The sequence below is a fragment of the Pseudopipra pipra genome, chromosome 8 (genome assembly GCF_036250125.1).
Source record: "Pseudopipra pipra isolate bDixPip1 chromosome 8, bDixPip1.hap1, whole genome shotgun sequence".
Lineage (NCBI taxonomy): Eukaryota > Metazoa > Chordata > Aves > Passeriformes > Pipridae > Pseudopipra > Pseudopipra pipra.
Genome location: NC_087556.1, coordinates 22,730,985 through 22,752,377, shown reverse-complemented (window position 1 = coordinate 22,752,377; position 21,393 = coordinate 22,730,985). Strand labels below are relative to the sequence as shown.

The 21,393-nt window shown below is 49.3% G+C and overlaps 1 protein-coding gene across 3 annotated transcripts in view; it reads right to left on the bottom strand.

Moving 5' to 3' along the window:
- The window catches only part of HPSE2 (heparanase 2 (inactive)), a 110,623-nt gene extending 98,784 nt beyond the window's left edge, over positions 1–11,839 (bottom strand). Inside the window, exons 1-2 of one of the 3 annotated variants that reach the window (XM_064663030.1) lie at positions 11,175–11,839; positions 10,022–10,179 (exon numbers count right to left, since the gene is read on the bottom strand). In XM_064663030.1, the coding sequence (XP_064519100.1) occupies positions 10,022–10,179; positions 11,175–11,434 (418 nt within the window). In that variant the 5' untranslated portion in view covers positions 11,435–11,839. The remainder of the gene's footprint in view (positions 1–10,021; positions 10,180–11,174) is intronic. The other 2 variants (XM_064663031.1, XM_064663032.1) reach the window with 2 other exon arrangements.
- Positions 11,840–21,393: the final 9,554 nt, after the last annotated feature.

The following is a 21,393-nucleotide window of genomic DNA, read 5'->3' as shown; positions in this document are numbered from 1 at the left end:
TCACAAAAAGTGTTTCTACGTCCAGCACAGAAGCATCTGGGTGGGGAGATGAGATGGATCAAGAGGAAGGAATAATGTTCCTCTGCAGATAATGAGCACACACCCCTTGACCGTGTGCTTTAGGCACTGTGTAAGATGTGGGCCTCTACCCAACTAATGAATGATAAAATCCTGAACTGCTGTTGTGTGAAATATTTGGAGAACTGAAGATTGAGAAACACCACCTTACCTCTCTCCCACACCAGAAAGGCTATTACTACAGTACCAGTGTCACCTGGACCCAACAATAGCCATTCACCTTCCTAGGTGATGGATTTCCCTTTCTGCAGAACTGAAGGCAACAGCTGTACACCCCCCCACCCCAAGACAAAATGGAGCAAAACACATCAAGGAGGCCCTGAAGGAGGAGAACAATGAGAGGCAGAGAGGTTTGAAACTAGATGGTCAATATGCTGTCTCCAATTCTCTTCAAACTGCTATAAGGGAGTTTTGTTTGCTAAAAGGAATGGAGGACTTCTAAAACCCAAACCAGGGCCAATGTGGACCTATGTGGAGGAACCATTGCCCAGGACTAGGTTCAGGGGCCAGGACCTTGGGGAGTGCAGGAAGCCACATCAATGGGTCCTGTGTGACCTCCATCTTTGGGGACCACAGGGATGGCTCTGTGTGCACTGCCAGCAGGGCCTGGGGACAAAGGGCAGGCCCAGGAATGAAGAGCAGGAGCAGTGTTGTGATAACACTGCTGTGATGAGGATTAGCATAAGGAGGTCGTCACATTTAGGCAAATCCCTGGGAGAGTCTGGCAGAAGGCATGCAGGGCAGAGAGGTGGGAGCACTCTCTGACAGTTATCTTCATGGGGTTCTCAGAGAGTTGTCACTGCAAACATTCAGGAAGCGGAGCTAAGACACACAAGGTCTTGTCTTCTCAGATTAAAGGAGCCAAGAAACTTGCCCAAGACCTAAAAATGGAGGTGGAACCCATAGTCATTGTAGCTCCAGTTTAAACAGTGGGCAGATGTCTTGGATATGCAGCTTGCCAAAGCACTCAGTACCTGGTCCCTCACAGCCCACCAGGCTGTAGTCAGTGCAGGGAAGGAGGCAAAGCCTCTGCACCCCTCTGCTGAACCAGAAGCACTGAGAGAAAACGGGTGGCAGATCACAGCTTCTGAAGGCTTAGGGGAAATGTCAGCAAGAGCAACCCGAGGGACACAGACAGCAAGGAGCCCACAGTCCCCACATCTTAAGGGATGAAACAGAAAATAGACAGATGCAAGGAGCCCAAGAAGGAGGAGGGTACCCCGGAGGCTCTGGGCAGGGCAGCCCCGAGTGAGCAGGACGGCACTCACTGCCTCCCTGAGACTCGATGGAAAATGAAGAAAAAAAAAAAGAGAGAGAGAGAAAAAAAGTAATAAACTGCCCGGCAAAACACGGAACCGAGCAGCTCCTGCCAGGAGTGCGAAAGAAGAACTCCAGATGTGAGAGCCCCAGAGGATGCCAAATGTTTCCCGAAGACGGTGGACCGGGAGCCGTGCCGCCGGCGGGGCCGGGCCGGGTCAGTACCCTGGCCAGCTCAGCTTGCCCCACGGCGGGCCGGACCCCGGCGGCGGGGCGCTGCGGGGCGGCGGGGCGCGGGTCCCGCGGCGCGGTGCGGGCCCGGCGGCGCCGTGCGGTATGGAGGGAGCACACCCGTGTGGCGGTCAGGTGAGCTGCGACTCCCGGGAGCCATCAGCGCACGGAGCGAGAATCCCGGCGGCGGGGCGCGGGGGAGCGCCCGCCTTGGGACAGCCTTGGGACCTCCGCCCCGCCTGCCCCACCCCGCCGGGAGCGGCTGATGTGTGGGGCTCCCACAGGAGTTCTCCGCTCGCCAGGCTGCGGAGCCGGAGGATGCTGCTTTGCGAAGGCTGGTCCGTGTCCGAGTGCCCGCACATATCGCTGTTCCCCTTCAGGATATCTCCAGCGCTTCCGCGCATGCAGCCTATGGAGGTCACCGAAACTACCAACGGGAATGTTGAAGAACAAGTTAGAAAACACCCTCAGGAGTGGCACAAGCACAGCGATGCCCTTTCCTGGGCACCCCAGAACTAGTTGAGTTCTACCAGTCCCTTTCTGCGAGTCACCTGCAGCAAGGGCTTGCATTAATCATTTCCCACCATACCAGTACCAGGACAGAGAGGTCCCAAGCTCTGATACCCCCAGGATGGCACACAGGACAGAACAGCTCCCAGCCGGGGTTGGGGGTGTTTCCCTTATGCGCAGAGTGAGATTCTGTAGCTGAGAATTTACACAGCATCAGCATGGCCTGTGTGCAAGTAACCGTCCCACGGCTCATGCCACCCTCTGCCCGTAGGCGATTCTGTTCCAGGCATTATGGAGCAAACACAGACTATTGCAGCTGATCACCTGCAAGATGGGAGAAGAAGGGCACAGCCCCAGCTTTCTGTGGACAGGGTGGAGGGATTTGGTTATGGTCAAAGGGATGTGTGGTGGAAGGGTGAAGGGAAGAAATAACTAAGCTTTCTGTGGGTGTGTTAAAGTGAGCACTGCCTGGAGCCATCACCGCTGCAGCAAAGCCACAGTCACCACTGCCATGGCACGAGAACAAGCTGAGTTTGCCCATCTTCCTAAAGGGATTGTTTCCTTCAGATTTCCAGTCTTGAAAAGGGAATTTAAAAGGGAAAAAAAAACCAAACAAAACGATTTTATGCTAACAAAAACTGAATGCTTTTACTTAAAAAAAAAATCGAATATTAGGAAATTATATTAGTTAAATAGATGTTTAATGAGTGACTAGGCAAAATTCTTATGAATTGCACACTGTGAAACTTGTAAAATACCTACTTTTAAAACCAACACATTTTGAAATTCTTTTAAAAAACAGTTTGTCTGCTGAAATTATTACAAAATGCCCAGTGCCTGTGAAATTGGGAAGTCAACTTTTATTTAGAAGGACAAGAGATTTCTCAAGACAGAAACTGCATTCTCATCCTGTCTGTCTTTAATGGATAAATTTGTGACACATCAGTGTCTTTTTTTTTTTTAAGCTGGAAAAAATTCCCTGACAATGAGTTCCACAAGTTATTTACCACTATTAAAAAAAAAAAAAATAATATTTGTTCTTTTTATGTGCAATAATTCCACTGGATGTTCCCTGTTTCTTCTGTCATGAAAACAAGTAAATAATCATTCCCAAATTGTCTTCTCTGCATGACACTGAGTTCACAGCATTTATCATAATCTTGTTCATTTTTTCTGAGCTGAAAAATCTCTTTGAATGAAACCTCTGACTTTGATTAGTTCCATCACTATTCAACACATATATATTCTTTACATTGATTTGTATGTCAGCACCTAGTTTACTTATAGCATAAGAATACTCTCGGTGAATTTTTCCAATTCTTTTCTAATATTCCTAATATTAGATTCACTTGTTACTTCCCTAAATGTATTCAGAGACCAATCCATAATAAATTCAAAACATTTTCCCTGAATGGCAACTGCTAATTTAGAACATATAGTTGTATACCAAAAGTCATGTCTTTCCCCTGTGCATATAACTTCACATTAATCACTTTTAAGTCATACAAAGATGCAGCATAGAAAGAAGCGTGAAACTAACAAAAACATGTAATTTTTTTAGAGAATTAAGGATGCTTATTATAAACAATCAAATATGTAACCATAGAAATCTTTTATCTCATGCATACACCAGCAAACAGCTAAGAAATCAGGAATTAATTGTTTGATTGCACATTTCCTGCAGTTATTAAAGCAACTTTCATTCATGGTTTGAAATAGTTTGAAAATTAAAAAGAAAAAAATGGAGATAAATAGGCAATCTTTGGAAATATCTCCTGCACAGGCAGCATCTCCCTTGCCTTGTGTAACATGATTTCTAGAGGCTTTTTTTTTTTTTTAAATTTCTGAGGAAATAACTGAGCACTGGGACTCCTTTCACAGGCAGAGCAGGTTGCAGCTCCTTCGCTGGAGCTGTGGTCCCTTTGAGCTAGAGAACAGGAGGCTCCCTCAGAGCTGAGGCCAAGACACAGAGCAGCCCCGAGTCTGGCAAATTCCAGAAGTCCAAAGGACATCAGAGGATCTACACGTCTTGGGAATTGAGTGCTTGTGATGTCTGAAATTCTATATCCCTCCCTAAGGGACTGTGTTTGAAATACTCAGAGGGCAAAAAAACCAACTGTTTTTTCTTCAAGCTCTGAAAGGACAGATGTCTAAACTGTCAAGGGACACAAAGCAGACAAAAAAGGGGCTCTGGGTGACCAGAAACAGAAAATGATTCCTTGAATAAAGGAAAACTTGTTTGTTCATTTTTACCAGGACAATAGGATGGTTCTCCATTCAGAAACATCTGCTGTACAGTTTATGAGCTGGCAGAGCCAAAGGGACAGTCCCAGTCACTTGGCAATAACCCTCCCTCATTCTGGCTCAGGTATCCTCAAACCCCCTGATGACCCTTATGATCCTGTTCACTAAATTTGCAGTAAAACAGTTGCCATTTTTTAAACCTGAATTAGTTTTCTGCTCTCTTAGCAGAGGATTAGAAATGTGCCAGAGCCAACACAAGGGAAGCAGCAGAAGGACACTGTGTAGAGAATACAGAAAGCATGGGGGCCAACCATTTTGATGGCAGAGAATCAAGAGGTGAGCTTCACCACCTTCAGGACATAGATTTGTAGGATTTATTCTGACTGAGACTGAGGCTGCTGCAGTCCCATCTTTCAGTGCAGGCTTTCCTTTCAATGCAGCACTGTCCTCTACACCCTCATGGTCATGTAGCATTCATCAGTTCAGCAGCTGAACAAGCTGAAGTGCAGTCACCTCTCCACCATCAGGTTTTGGCCAGCTGAGGTCTCTGAACTGAATCACCATATAAACTCATGCTCCAGGTATAGAAGAGGGCAGGATTATGCCAGAAGGAGCAGAAGAATGGGAGCAGGAGCCCTAGCTGAGGTCAGCTCCAGCCTCTGTGCAACCACACACAAACATATAAAGGAATCCCCAGGCCATTTAACAGTTTATTATCTTCCTTTCCAATCAATAACTAAGACCCTTGCACATATTCTAACAGCATGGCATCCTAGGAGATGCCTGTGCAATACAGACTGAGCAAGGGTGAAAAGATGTTTCCATTGCTGCACAAATTTTGAGGTTTAGATGCAGTATCAGTTACCTGAAGGTGCCTGAAGGAATGGATCCAACACTGAAAGGACACACAGAAAACCTATGCCAGTATTACACAGCATAATGTGAAAATTCCCATACTATATGGGAAAATCTCCTGACTAGTATGGAAGGCTTAAGAAAAATGTCTTTTTCAATTTTTTGGTTGTAATTGGCCATTTTTCCAGATGCCTGGTATCCTATCAAAGAAAAAAAAAAGGGAGATAAAATAGAAGGAAGTAACTTAACAGCAATTAAAAGAGTATTTTTGAAATGTGGTGTCCATATGCACTTCAGCTCAGAAAATTTTCTGATGCACTACCTACAGCATGCAGATGTGCTCCCCTTCCCCTGTCGTGGCCCACACAAGGCCACACAAAGCGTCCTTTGGTCTCTTCTCAGCCACACAATCCCACTGGCTACACAAAGCCTGAGGGCAGGAGGGAGAAGCCATGCACTTGGGCCAATGCATCTTGAAGAGTTCCAGCTACGAGTAACTTTTCTTTTTCCCTGGAGTTTTCCTTCACTGCACATATGCACAGCGGGAAGCAGTAAGCAATGTTTATGCCACCACAGGTTGTCCAAAGCTGGTCTGTGTGAATTTGAGATGAGAGGCAGTTGAGGACCTCACTGCAGATAAGGATGCCCCCCATTAGCCCACCAAACTCATGCTGTAGCACCAGCAGGGAGCTCCCAAAATGGGCTTTGGGTTCATGCACTGAGGCAGCACCTGCAGTGCCCCTTCCTGAAACAACACCAGGATTCCACACTACACACAGCACTTCAACACCAACCTCCAGGGCAGCATGCAAGCCAAGTTTTAACAAACGCAGCTTCAGAAGAGGTTTTGTACTGGCAACTGCCTGTGCCTTTGCTCCAAAGAGGAGCTGCTCAAGCCTGTTTTCCTGGAGACCAATGTTTCTTATTGTTCCATTCCTCAGACCCAACTGGTCCTCGGCACATGGGAGGCAGTTGAAAGAGCAGGCCAAACAGCTTGCTTGTTAGGCAATCCAACAGCAAAAGCAGCATGGGATCTTACATCCTGGTACCTGCCCTGGAATCAGACATGTACCTATGGCAGGACAGAAACACATCTCCAGATAACAAAGCACAACACTGAGAACAGCTGGTGAAGAAAAACAAACTCAGCAGGGCACATTTAAAGAAGAGAAAAGTCTCTCATGCTAAAAATGTTACACCTCTTGATCATCATGTGTTACAAAGTCTCCGGCACAGCCCCACCTCCTGGTACCACTGAGCTTGACGTACATTAAACAGGATTTCTGTTTCTATCAGACCTCAGGCTGGCCGATGCTGTATCCAAATAGGGTGGACTCCAGAAAAGACCATCCAAAGTAGGGGCTGGATGGGATGGCAGCTACCTGGTATACAGTATAGATGGGGTATTAATATAACAGGTTAGATGACTTTCTAATACTTAGCAAAGTTCAAAAGGTACATATAGCCATGCTACTATCAACAGGGACTGCGCACCCTATGGCTCATCAAGACCATTTATCACAGGCAACCACTTTTACAAGTTGTTCTGACAGGTACGAACAAATCTGCCACCAGGTGATGAAATTGCTGTGCCAGTTTTATGTTCAGTGCCAAAACAAGTTGCCACATGCACCTTCTTCCTGGGCATCACAGGCAGCCACCATAGAGCATGCACTACTTTGTTACCTTTACTGACCAAACATGATTGGTCTAGACTCAGGTGAGGCTACTCAGACTTCCAAAAGAAAGAGGTACACACCTGGTAATACACGATATTTCCAGATCTGTGCTTACAGGAAAAAAAAAAAAAAATTACTCTGAAACCTAAAGGAAGCACCTTTTCTCAGGAAAATGAGGTACAGTTCAGATACAAACCAAAAGCAATTTCTATAACCCTCAGAGAGTACCCATGCTCTCCATGGAAGAAAGAAGTAGAAAAAGATGGGTTGGCGAACCCAAAGGCAGGCCTAGGTAAAAGCAATTTTCAGAAGGTGGAGGTATGCATGGTTGTAACTCTTTGAAAGGGAAACAAATACAATTTTAACCAAAGGGGTGAAGAGTAAAGTGAATCTCTGTGGAGATCTGATAGTCAGGAAGACAGAGCACCACAGAGACAGAAAATACCATCAAAGGCAGCACTGAGGAGTAGCTGGTCTGAAGAGCAACAGGGTGGCAGAGAGGGATTTACAGGATGAAGATCCCTGCACAGAGATTCATTTGAACTCCAGCAAGCATGGTCACAGGATCCATGAAGGATGATGCAAAGCAGTCCTGTTGCTGCTGCCCGTCTGAATGCCTGATGGCCACACTAGTGTGGCCTGTGAGCACACAGCAGGATGCAACTGCCTGTGGTGTGAACACCACTCACAGTTACTTATTCGCAACTGCAGTTCTCTGAGCAGTCTTGTGCATGTGCCCTTTACCTCTCAGTCCTATGGCCAATCAGTTGCTGCAGCTTAGAGGAAGATTAGATGTGCCCTTCTCTCCCCACTTGTGCACAGGCCACGTGGGAACACCTATGGAAGCTGCAAAGAAAGCCCAGGCACTGGGGTCACAGACCTAGAGTCTGTGTGCACCCATGGGGAGAATAGATGAAAAGACATTCAAAGCATAAAGCAAACAAACTATCACTTGTCATGTCACTAAAAATCACTAGGGTCATGCATAAGACTTGGAAATTCACTTCTTTCTCTTTTAAATATTTTCTGACTTTTTTAACTAATGAAGCCCCCCAACTTCTTCCTCACTCCCATGCCGCCATAAGAAATTTCAGAAAATAGGTACTGGACATATAAAAGCCCACAGACATGGAAAATACCCCCAATCACCTCAGACAACTTGGGGAGAGGGAAGTGTACCTAGCAGGATGCTTGTTGGCTTCCCCCATGCCCAGGTGCTGCTTGCCATATTTTTTGAGGCTGTAAGTTCTTTGCAGCAAGAGCAAAGCGTATGCCCTGATCCCAAGCAGGTCCTGGGTGAGCCACAGAGGAGGGAACAAAAACGAGACCAGTGCTCCAAATGGAGAAGATGGCTGCTCAGATGCAGTACAGCAGGGCAAAGAGCTGTGGTGGCATCAGGATTTCATTTTGGAGAACTGGATCTCTCTAGTGAAGCACTTACTGAAGCCCCAGCACAAAAGGATGTGAGCTACTAGCAACTCTAGCCCTAGAGTTTGCACACAGTTCTTAAGAACAAATACAAAAGCTTTGCTTCCAGGCAGGAAATCCCTTTTACCACACCTTTCTGATTTACATCGATGCTTGATACACACCACATGTGTCCCCTCCTTCCTTCACCCACATGCACAATGGTCCTGTTCCATATTTAAGTGATGAAAAGTTAAGACCTGTGGTTACAACTTCTATGAAAAGCTTCATTTTGAAGGCTGCTACATTTCAATTTTATTGCCATGAGGAAAACTGAAAAAAGGCAAAATACTTCAGTTCTCCCTTAACATGAAAGCTGTTGTGAAGACATTTAATAAGTGTCAGTTCTTTCCTGCAAGTTGTTGAAATCTTGAAGGTGGGAAAATTTATTCTTACAAATGTTTTGTGTGAGTCCTATCCACAATTTTATTCATGACACTTAATTTCTTCTGTTCAAGGTGGCTGTGGCAGGCTCCTCAAGTGCACCTCAGCAGGCAGAGCTTACAACAAACCCTTCAACCAAAAGAAAAACAAGGAAAAACATCGAGATTTCTTCAGCTAGGAGACCAAGTGAAAGATGGAGCACAAAAACTCACCCACCTGCCTGCGTGTGGGAATAGAGAGACATTCATCTCAGATGTTATGTGGGGAAACAGCAGGAGCAAGAGCCATCAGAAAACTGGCAAATGCATCTGTTTTTTCCATTCAGCACTGCACTGCTGACTAGATCTCTGCAAAATTTCCTCTATTCTACAGACCTGCCCAGTGGGATCTGTCTGGCATTAATTGGCCTTCAAAATTACTTATGGAAATATCTTCAGCTAATTTTTGTAAGTCGTTGAGTAAGAAAAAAAGTTTGGTATTCTTTGGTTTTGGTTTGTTGCTTTTTGGTTTTGTTTTTTTTTAAGAAAGCAAGAGAGAAAAATCAATGGATTCTTGCATGTGGACATGGTATTCTGCTTCTTAAAAGAAATGTCTTAGGACCTTAGGACGGAGACGTGGCCCTAACTTTTCTATGCATTTTCTTTGTGTGAATTAAGGGCCGTGAAAGGTGAAAGCCTTTTGTGTACTGCGAACGGGTGGGGAAGAGGGCAGACGGCGAGGAGGGGAGGGGAGCAGCGGAGAGCCGAGGCCAGGAGGTGACTTTCGAAAGACCATGGATGGCAGAGAGGTCCGTAGCGGGACCAGCCCCAGCTGGGCACCAGCTCGTGGGGACCGATCGCCACCAAGCCCGGCGGGGAGCCCAGAGGCTGCGGCGGGCACAGAAACGCGAGCAAACGCGAGGTCCGTGGGGAAAGGCAAAGGCTCCCGAGAGCCGCGGGAGGAGCGCGGGACGGGGCGTGCACAGGCAAACTGGGGCTGCGATGCCCGGTCCCAGCCAGGAGCCGCGGAAAAGTCTCCTCTAGGGCGGGGGGGATATGAAAAGTCCCGCTCCCCCGTGCCGGTCTTTTGTTCCCGGAGGCTGGCACCCGCCGGATCCACCGGCAATGGGCTGCCGAGCTCCGCCGAGCTCCCCGGTTCCCCTCGCTCGGGAAAGAAAGGGTACGGGAGTTTTGCCCTGCCCGGTATCCGGCGCAGCGTGCCCGGACGAGACACAGCCCCGCCGGGCGAGGAGAGAGCAGGGCAGGCGGAGCAGGACCGCCCGGCTCCCGCAGCCCCCCGCTGCCGCGCCCGCCCCCCGTTCCGGCCCCGGGGCTCACCGTCCTCGTAGTTCTTGAGGTAGTAGTCGGGGCCGGGCCCGCCGCGGCTCTTGGCCGGGTTTTTCACGTTGTGGAACTGGAGAAAGTCCGTCCTCTTGCCCGCGAAGCGCAGGAAGGCGGGGGCCAGGCCCCGCGCCAGGGTCACCAGCCGCCGGGAACTGGGGAGAGGAGAGAGAGAACTGAGTGCGCCGAGGGCCGGGATGGGCCCTCGCTTCCCCAGTACCGTCAACGACCACCGACCACGGGGCTCGAGGACCCGCCCGGGGCGGTGCGACGCGGTACCACCGGCTGCGGGGCTCCGCGCCGGCCGAGCAGCGCGGCCCCGGAGAGAGGAGCCGCCCCACCCGCCGGTGGTGGCCCGGAGGCCGGCGGGCCCGGCTTACTCCCGCCCTGCCGGCGCCCCCCGGACAAGTGCAGCGGCGTCCCGGAGGCAGAGGCGCTCAGTGCCACGCGGGACCGTGCCGCGGGCCGAATCGCCGAGGAGGGGAGAGGAGCGGGGAGGAGAGAAAAGCGGGAACCGTCCCGGCTCCGCTTCGCTCGCGCCTTCCCGCATCCTCGCCCCGCTCCTTCCCCGGCAGCCGAAAGGACCCTCGAGGCGGGCGTGCGGAAGACACCCGCTCTCCCTCCTCGACTTACCCAGCAGGGAAAGGGCTTTCTGGCTGTCCCAGCGCCTCCAGGCCGCGGCCGCTCCGCACCAGCGGTGGAGCCAAGCGCAGCTGCAGCCCGGCTCAGCCCCCCGCGCGGGGCTGGAATTCCGGGGAGCGGAGGGCTCAGAAAACCTAGCCGACACCGGCTCTCCGCCCGTCAGGACCCGGGGAAGGCTCGGCTGGGTTCGGCAGGCGGCCCCGTTCCTGCTGCTGTTTTTTGTTTGGTTTTGACTTCTTTTCCCCTGTGCTGCCTCGGCCCCGTGTTGTGCTTTTTGCAGAGGAGCGGTTGCCGGAGCCAGGGGAGCACGACATTTTTGCAGTCATAACTGATAAGTCTCCGAAATGCTTTCTCCATTGCAAACATGTGCATCTTAATGGAAACCATGGCCTCGCTCCCTCCGTCACAACAAGCGCCAGCAGCGCGGAGCCCGGCAGGGCTGGGCGGCGGGGCCGCCAGGGCGCCCCGCGGGCGGCGTGGGGAGGGCGCCGGGGGGCTCCTGCCTTACCTTAAGAAATCGAGCCAGCCATCATGAATGATGGAGGGGTCCAGCTGCAGGGAGAGGAAATTCTCACTGATTATCCTGACAGGGCTCTTGGTGTTGACATCAAGGAGAATGAGAGTTCTTCCTTTCACACCTGAAGGTTTCTCCACCGGCAGTGCTCTCCTGTCCCCAGCCTGGGAGGGCAGCGAGAAGGCGGCCATGAGGGCCAGCCCAGGTGCCATCAGGGCTAAGAGCCCTGGGGGGCAGGAGCTGGGACAGGGCATGCCTGAGAGCAGGAAACCCCTAATTAACTCGCTGTCTGCAGGGGCTCGCTGGTGGCTAATTGTCCTTATCTAAAGTGTGGGGCGCTCTGCCTTTTTTTGCAATGTTTTGGTGTTGGTGGAGGGGAACTCACGCCCCTGACCAGCCTTTCTCGCAGCCGGTGCCAAGACTCCTTGCAGCCAGCACCGCCCCTTTAAGAGATGCAGGCTCCAGACGTTTTTAACTTTTTGAAGGTAAGGGGAGGCTCCTGGTTTAACCCCCTCGGCTCGGGGTCTGCCGCCCTGCTGCAGCCCCGCCAACACCGAGCTTTCGCTTTGCGCCGGCTCCGGGGGTCGCTTTCGGCGGCGGGAGCTCCCGCACCACGCAAAACCGGGACGAAGTCGGGACACCGAGACACCGGGGAGCTCAGGACGGGGGCCGCCAGCACAGCTCTAGCTGGTCTCCGGCTGCAGGAACGGCAGAGGCGGTAAGGCAGGGGACGGCCCTGGTTGAGGAAAGGGAGGGTAATCATCCCGAAAAGAATCCTAAACACGACCCGAGGGAAGAGTTCGCTCCGAGCCGCGCTGGGATCCGCGGTGCTGGGCGAGGCCCTCGGGATTGAGCGCTGGCGGCTCCGCGGGACCCGGCGGGCGCAGCGGGGCTGGGGCCGCCCGCAGTCCGGAGCCCCGGCGCGGCACGGTCGGTGCGCCCTGCCCGAACCCAGCGTCTCGGCCGGTCTTCCCACGAAGGCCGGTCGGGCACTGCAGAGAACCAGGCACGGGGAATCGAGCCGCTGGTTGCCCTTTCCCGTCGGCCTCCGGGCCCAGCAGTGTCCGACCCGCAGCAGGGAAAGGAGACGGGCGGCGGCAGCAGCAGCGCCTGGTGTGGAAACGCCCGCGTCGGGGATGCAAAGGACAGCATGGCTCGATGGCACCAACGACGGCCCCCGTGCTGGGGCCAGTCCGTGGTCGCTGCCTCCAGGACGGCCTGGGGCAGGTCGGCACGGACTCAGCTCGCTGCAGGCGGCCGCGGTTCTCAGCGCTGGGCACAAGGTCGTGGCACCGGGCCAGGGATCAGTGGCGGCTGCCGAGAATCCCCCGAGCCTCAGGGAATTTCCGTCCGAATCGGGCATTCTCTCCACCGCTAGCCGCTTCCCGGGCAAGCCCCGAGCTCCCGCACGCAAGCAGCTGGTGAGCTCCGGGACACGTAACGCGCCCTTACCTGAGCCCTCCGCCGCCGTGGCCCGCCCAGGTTCCCGCGTTGCCCAGGCCATGCGGCACGCAGGGTCCCGGTGCCTCTGCCTGGCCGGGCGGCGGAGGGCTGACGGCAGTTCGGCTGAGCCAGGCCCGGTGCGGTCCGTCGGGGCCCCGGAGCCCCGGGGATGGGGCTCCAGCAGCACCATCTGCTGGTGAGGGGCCCTGCGCGGCGGGGGAGCCGACACCCACCTGTGGACACCCCTCGCGCAGGGGTCAGGAGGTGCCGGGGCCGCGAGCAGTAGCGGTGCTCCGGGATCGAGGCACAGGTCGCGCCCGCAAGAGTGAGCCGAGCGTCGGGGACCCGCCGACCGCCCTCGGGGGGCCTGGCCGGGGTCGGGTACGAGCGGCGAGCGCTGCGGGCCGACAGCCCCGGGCAGCCCGGACGAGGGGTATTCATTCCCAGGGCACGGGCAGCCCGCTGTCCCCGCCCCTGGGAACCCCTTCCAGCTTCTCCTGGTGTCCGCGTGGAGCCACCTGCATGCCCCCATCACCCCAGCCAGGGCCCGGGCGGCGGAAGGAGCGGACCGGTGTCTCCAACTGCTGCATGTCCCGGCGCTCGGCGGAGCTCCGCACAAAGGGGAGGCACTCGGGCCTGGGTCCCTGGGAAGTCCGCGGGCAGCGCTGTCTCCCGTGGAAATCTCCACTCCCTTTGTCTCTCTGTCCCACGAAACGCTTCAAGACAAGGGGAGCAGTCCCGGGTCACTCAGGCAGGGGCTGCAGGGGCACGGGGCCACTATGCACTGAGTAGTAATGCGTGGGGGAGGATGAAACATACCTCTGGCTCTGCTAGGGGTGAGCAGGGAATGCACAAACTAGGATTTGTCGTGAAACCATCCCGCTAAGGTAGAGGCTGGAGCAGGGGTTAAACCGCGCCTGGGAAGAGGCTGCGAGTGCAGCGCAGGCTGACCCAGAGCAACAAAAGGGTGCCCGGGGCAGCGGAGCTCTGAGCGCTGGAAGAAGTAAGAGGATTCCGGGAAAAGAGCTGTGCGATTTTAGCTGTGGAAAGCCCTGGCATCCCGGGACAGGAAGAAGGCAATTTAAGCCTGAAAATTTGTGTTCGGCTGCAAACACTTCAGCTGGGGTTTGCAATAGCACTTAAAAACGACCCAGGACATAAAGCCTCCGCTTCAGAAGCTGCTCATTTTTTTCGGTCATCTCCTAAAGAGGGATGTAAGTTTTTGAATCATCTCGTTATTTTTTAATATATTTTCTATATGTTTAGAAGATGTGAGCAAGGCTTCAGGGGTATTTGTTGTGGTTGCAGGCCGAAATTCTGTATCATGCCTCCCGCCGAGAATGGCCCTATTTTTAAACAAAACTCCAGTGCGTTCTGTAGTAAAAGACAGGGGAAAAAAAAAACAAAAACCCAAACAAGTTATCCAGTTTAACCTCCTTCATATATTTTTTTTTCCTTACAAACAAACTACTTTGGAAGAGAAATTTGTTTATTCTGAAACATTCCCCACAATTAATCTCTGTTTTAAACGCAAACTCCGGATGCAACGAAGTCACTTATCTGTGGAGATATCACCAACAACATAAAACAGCAGGGATAGAGGCAAAAAAAACCTCTCGGCTGCCGGGGTCACCTTCTGGATTCTGGGAAGACGACGCTAAAGTAAATATTCGCTTACCTGTCCCTGCTGTCCAAACCAACACTGGGAGCCTATCCCGATCCTGTGCCCTCGGAAAAGCAATTGCACCTCACTTTGCATCTGGATCGAGCAACGGCAAGTTAAATCTAAAAATAAAGTGATTTAGGCTTTTTGCTTGTCGGTTTATTTTTTTTAATAAATTGTAGGTTTGCTATAGAAACCCTTTAAACGCTAAGAAATCTTTGGTTATCTGCGAGCACTGGGGCAGCAGTGGAGGTGCGGGGAGCCCCGGGCCCCGAGCGCTGCGAGCCCCAGGAGCCGCTGTCCCCGCCCGGCTTAGCTCGGGGATGGCCCGTGAACTTGCAAAGGAGGGCCACGGCCACCTCTTCCCCAGCCACGCATACCGGATAGGAGGTATCTCAATTTACACCAGCTGCGACCCTGGCCCTCTGTCCGCAGAGGCAGCGAAGCGCTGGTCCTTTCTTATATTACCATAATTACTTTAGAAAGCCTGACTCACATTAAAAGTATCTCTAAAGATTTACTCGTGGTTTTGTCAATTTCGAAATCGGTTTCTCAGTTTTCCGTCTACTCTAAACTTGCTGGTTTCATTGGAAAAGAAAATTGGGGGAGGAGAGAAATTTCTATAAAGAGTTTAACATTAAATATTTTCCCAACATCACCAAATAAACAACAATCCTCCAGCTCCCTATAAACTATTTAAAGCATGTCATATCATCTCTTCTGCTCTTGCCAATGTACTTTGCTTTTAATTTATAAGCTGATTAGAGCAGGGGCTTGTCTTTTTGTGTATATTTGCAAAATGTTTGGCACCCTTTCAGTCAGTCACAGTTCACAAACACTTATATCTGCATTTAACTTCATTATTATAGGTGGTCACTTTGATTTTTTTTCCTCACTTTTGTAGAGCAACAGCCTGTGAAAGTGCTTCTTGTAAATGATCTGAGCAGTTGTTGAAGGGTTTCAGCAGAGGAAACCTCTTTGGATGGAGGGGGAAAAAAAAGAAAGCAAGAAGAAAAAGCACATTGGAAATCTAAACTGAGATCTCAGGCTGTACAAACTGGCCCAAAAGAAAATGGGGGAAATCTCCTTAGGAGGAACATTTTTAGTTCGCTAAAAAATAAACTTTACTTATAAATGATGAAAGTTATTATCATCAGAGGATGTGCTGTACCAAACAAACCTCCATTAGGCTGGGAATGATAAAACAGGCTAGACAGCCCTTAAAAAAAAAAAAATCATCATGTCTTTGATTCCCAAGATATCAACCATGTCTGTTTCTGCAGTGCTGTCAAGTAAATCTGAGTTATGGATGCTCTAAAAGAAGCCAGCAAGGAGAAAATTCAGCAAGTGAAAATTAAGAGCGTTATCCATACTTTACAAAAACACACTTTTTTCCCAGACTCTTAAGCTCCTTCCCTGTACTACGCCATGACAATTTCTGAGGAAAAGAATAAGACCAGTGAATGTGGTAAAGCTGTGGTCATCAGAGCATGACAGATTCTTTCTACTGAACTTTTCGCTCTTTCTGCAGTGCAGTGTCCATCATTTTCACCACAAGAGCCTTAATGTCTGGAATGCAACCTCCTAAAATTGCCGGTGCCTCAAGGTGGGTGTCACACAGTCTGAACTCTTCTGTTGAAACCATTTTCTGGCGTGTTTATGTATCATGTCTAACCTGATCAAACAGGCAGAGGACAGTTGCTTGATTTAATACAGTATCCACACATTGCTCTTTAATGTAGGTGACCTGGGAAGTTCTGTAACAAGCAAATACATCTGTCTGAGCTAGAAGGACTGGCTAGCTAGGGAGCTCAGCCACAGCAGGAGGAAAGGAAGCCTACTGAGAGAGCTTCCTCCCTCCATACGTGCAAAAGGCAAGGCATCGATCAAAACCAACTGCCTGGTCAGGAAAAGCACAGTTGGCAATGTTGTCTTTGCATTTTTGCCAGCATGAAAGGAACACAAACTGGCATTTCCAAATCTAGCCATAGGAAAACAGAACACGCTCCTTTGAGAGTCAATCCTGTACTCACTAGCAGCATAATTAAGAAACCCGTAAAAACTGAAAAAGGACAGGGACAGAAAGAAGGCAATGGCCCCATAAAGATTGTGAGTGTGGACTCTCCCTAGCTGGAACACCATAGGATGACACATGAGAAACTGGGAGGATGAAACAGAGTTTTAGGCAGCTACTGACCAATGAATTTTTTTTTTTTTTTTTACTTTTTGTAACTTAATTTCCAGTTCTGAGAGAAGTTAGATACCATGTACTGTGCTAGACTAAACAGCATTTGCTGTTTTCCTTAATCTGCCTTATTGTTTTCCTTTATCTGCCTAATTTGATGCATGGTCTCAAAAATACTCTGACAAGCCCAGGGTACCCCGGTCCTGCAGATTTGTCTGTGGAGAGAACTTGTGAGCTCCCAAAATGTTCATCTCCCAACAGGATTTTTAAGGTACTTGGAAAACTGAGATGCACTATTTCCATAAAGCTTTGGAAACAGCTCTGGTGGTGGTCAAACCAGGTGCCATCTCAGCAGACAGAAGTCCCCTTTGCCCAGTGCCTTTTCAGTAAGCACTAAAAAAACAAAAAAACACCTCAGTGTACAACACCACCCTTGGACAGAGAATGCTCTTTGGCTCCTAAACTTCTCTGTACTCACTAATGGCCAGGTTTGAATTCACTTTTGTCTTTCATATCTTGAGAAGCAGCAAATGTGGCAGCAATTTGTCACAGTCAAAGAGATACCAAGAGAAAACACAACAGTAAGACCAGGGCTCTGCAATGCTCTGAAGACCACAATAGCCTCAGAAATATTTTCCTCAAACTGAGCCCAGCCCTGAAGAGCAGAGAAATGTGTAGAATTATCCCCATTTCACATCATCATGTGAAAAAGAAAGAGCAATGAATAGAAGAATGAATGCAAGCAAGCATCTATCCCACCATCTGGGAGGAGATGCTAGACGTGAAGGAAGATGTAATAGAGGGGGGATGGTAAAAATTGACCGAGACCTTCTATTTTTCTGGGGGGATGCTTCACATTCCAGCAGCAAAAATGAAGGAACCAGACATGAGAAATAGATCAGAGAGGGGAAATAGGAAGATGGATGAAGTGCAAGACTGGAGGAGCAAACGAGTCAATTCTGAAAAAGAGGAAGGAACTGTGTGCAGAAATCAACGAGGAGATGGAGCTCAGGGGAAGAAATAGCAGCCAAAGTTATCTCAAATCAGAGATGCTGCTGGGGTGAGAGAGACAGAAAAGAATTGGAATATTTCAGTCAATAAGAAAACTGTAAACCTCTGTCCTCTGTATGTATTTGAATATGGCAACTCTGTCACCAACTCTATTCAGACAACTGAACATGGCCCTGCTACAAAGACAGGAGAAATCAGCTATGCCAAAGCTGCAAACTGTTGGCTTGCATTAGAGAAATCAGAAGCAACACATGAAACTCAGAGCTAGAGAGCAAGAGGAGGAACCACTGAAAACCATGGGTCATACCTGAAAACCAGACAAGTAGGTGAAGTAGAAACAAAGTGAAATGCCAGTGGTGTAAACACAGTGAATGCCCAGAAGGAACCCAGGAGATGAAGAGGGTCAGAAGTGAGAACTACTGAATGAGGGGAAAAGCCCAGCAGTACATCACTGAGCTGTACTCATGGAGGGAGGAGGAGACAGGCTGATGCTGGATAGACTTTAAAACAATACTCTGATTCCATTGCCCAGCAGAAGCTCTAAAATAAATCCAGAAAAAGCATTCCTCTTTCTGCATAAATTCCACAACCCTTACAACAACACAGCCTCACCTCAGCGCTGCTTAAGAGCTGACATGTCTGCAGAAGTGAGGGGGGAGGCACAGAGTCCTTAGCCCAGGCACAGTAGCCTATTGCCCAGAAGAAAACTGCATGGAAAGTTCATATATTCATAGCACAGACATGTTTGTCCTTTCTACCACAGGCAACTGGGTGTTGCCTTCTCCTTCGACAGTTTTCCTTCTGTTAGTCCTTTAGTAACAGCAACATGGAGAAAGCTAAAAATAAAGCTATATAAGCAATGTAATAGGCATGCAATTGCATGTCTATTTTCTTTGAAAAAATGATGCTCTATTTCCTGTTCAATGGAAACTACAGTTTGATGTTACAACTATTAGCTTTTGACCAAATGCAGAAATTTGACTGAAACAATGACATTTCCCCCTGTATTTACTATTACCATATGTCACTGATTATATATTTAAGTTGCAAAAATGAATTAAATTTCATGGCTTCCTCAAGCTAGACTCTCTTGGAATGGACTGTCTTTTGTTACTAACCAAAACGCTTGGAAAACAGTTTCAATCAAAACAGCAGACTTTTGGTATCATTTCAGGAGAAAATTGGTTATCACAAACCAAGTGCTTAACACATCATCATCCAGAAGGCTGGGTAAAGCTTTCCAAAGCTGCAGCAACCACGGCCAGGATAGAGAAAAGGGGTTAACTGAACACCACAGACTCAGAGATGGGAAAAAAAAGAGAAAGAGAGAAAAAAGAAAGACACTGTTTGAAGCTCCCTTGCCTGGGGTCTTATTCCTTCTGCCTCAGAAGTTATCATATATCCCACATCACAGTGCTTATTTCACTTACTTAGGGAAAGTATCTTCTCTAAGCTGGATACAGAGCATTAGTGACAATCACATTGCACATTTGTTCCAGGAGAAGCCAGCCTTGTCCTAGCTAGATTTCTTCCTGTTTTCTAAGGGAAAAAAAAAGAAAAAATATTTTTTTGTTGTTGTTACTCCTTCTGTTTCCCATCATGATTTGGATTGCTAACATTTCTATCCCCACTAGCAGTCTCCAGTGGCTCCTGGCTCTTTTCTAAAGGACCAGCAGAGAGCAGAGCCCCTGGGCTCCCATCAACCAGGAAGGAAGCAAATTGCAACCCACAGCCTCTTGGATTCTGACTTCAGGCCTTAAAGTCAAGGTGATGTAAGGAGACTTTAGTAAATTCCTCACGTCCATGCTTCCTTCTTTCCCCAGGTCCTGTCTGGACCTGCACAGCCAGAGCTGGAAGAGGACAGCAGTGACTAGAGAAGCCACCTCTGGAGGGGTTGTGGATGTTGCAGGCTGTGACACACAAGCTGCAGAGGGAGCTCAGTGGTGGCAGATATACGTACAGCAGAACCTGAGCAGTGCTGGTGAGTGAGAATAAGGTTGTCATTCCTAATTGAAGACTTAAGGAAGAACAGGTAAAAGAAGTAGGGTTCAACATAAGAAAAGAAGGACAGCTATGCTGTGCTTGCTGAAGGACTCACCAGGCAGGATACAGACAGGACAGGCCTCAGTGAGAACCTTGCAATTCACGTCATGCTTTGCCAAAGACTCAAAAAATTGAGCATGTGCTAAAGCTTAGTTTGTTTTGTCTTATTTGGAGCTTTGGAAGATATTTCCTATCTCAACTCATTGAACACGCTCCAACCACACACCTGCAACTTCTGGAGTGCATCCTCTCAGCGAGAGGCTGGCTAGCACGTCATCACTTATGCAGGGCAAATCCTACTGAAAGCACATCAGACCACAGCTTTCGCACCAGTTTACTTTTACATGTAGCACATGTAAGCTAACATCTGGCAAGAACACAACTATGTCCTGATCGAGATGGAGCTCATAGCAACAGATGGTGTTTGATACTGCAGGACCAGAGTGGTTCTACCCCTAACTGAGCATTATTTCTCTTTTGCATTTTTACACCCTCTGGCCACATCTTTTTCAGAGTGGATCTGTTGTCACTGCGGCTTTGCAGTCTCTCAAGACCATATACCATGCTCAACATTGCAGGTCACTGCCTAGCCCCAACATCCAGGTGATTGAGGCACGTCAGCACATGAAGCAGGGTGCTGATGCAAACATTATATTGTACATCAGTATAACATGAGGTTAGCAATATCCTGAACCAGAGAGTGCCTCCTCCAGTGCAGGAGGAAACTTTCTCTCCAGGCATACAGTAGCTCTGCCCACAGGCACACAAGCCGCACCAGTAGTTAGCAATCTAGCAAGCAATATCTGCTGCCTATTTTGGGGTAAAGGATGGAAAAGCCAGCACAGAGTAGCCTTCAGTGCCACCTCTTCAAGACAGAGTTTCCTCCTAAAGGGAAAAGCATTCAGAAGAGAAAAACCAGCAATGAAATGAATGTTACTGTGATTCTGGTAGATACAAGATGCGACCAACCACCTCTGCAGCTTTACAGTTACTGTCCGAGTTTATTTATTTTTTTTTTGCCAGAGCTTCATTTTGCCAGTAGAAGTGCAGAGAGAGATTGCCACCTTGTGGTCCCTCCTCCTGCAGTGCCATGTTTTTTTCCCACTTGTACTAGCCCAGATCAGTGGTTTCCAAAGTGCTGTCCGAGGACTTCTAGGGACAAGGGTACTATGGACAAGAATACTTTCCAAGTACGTAATTAACTAAAAAAAGCAAGCCTGTAATTTACAGTCTTAAGGTCCTATACTAAGTAACTTATCAGAAAACCTTTCAGGAATCTAACCCGCAAGTTAATAAATATTATAAAATTAATATGTATGGCACGGGTACACAGTTTCCAAACAGTAATACAATTCTGCTATGGCAGTGATGCACAAAAAGAGACCATCTTTACAATATTCTCAGCACCAAGAAATCTGCTAGAAATTCAGGCCTGATGACAGCCTGCCATTGCTAAAATTTGTGATGATCTTAGACAATAGTTCCCACAGGGTCCTAATAAGGAAGGAGTAGCTATGTCCTCATCCCCACCACCTTGCAGATAGGAAGGCAGGAGTGGACTGTGCTGGTCCCTAGTCACTCTGGGTACTGCTTAGGGCAGCTTGTGAGATCTGTTCCTCAGGCAGTATAAGTTGGCGTAAGGTCTGCAAAAGTAGGTTACCAGTTGGCTCCTCCATAAATCATGCCCAGGTAGAGCACTGGGCAGTACCAGTGGAAGAAAGGGGGAGTTACAAAGTGGAAGATCAGTCAGAGCTTGTGAGGCAGCACAGAGCTCCGGTGAACACTCAGTGAATTTATCCCAGAGAGGATAACACGGCAAGGAGCACAGATCTCCCTGATAGCTTTTCATGCCTGTCTGCCTGCTGACA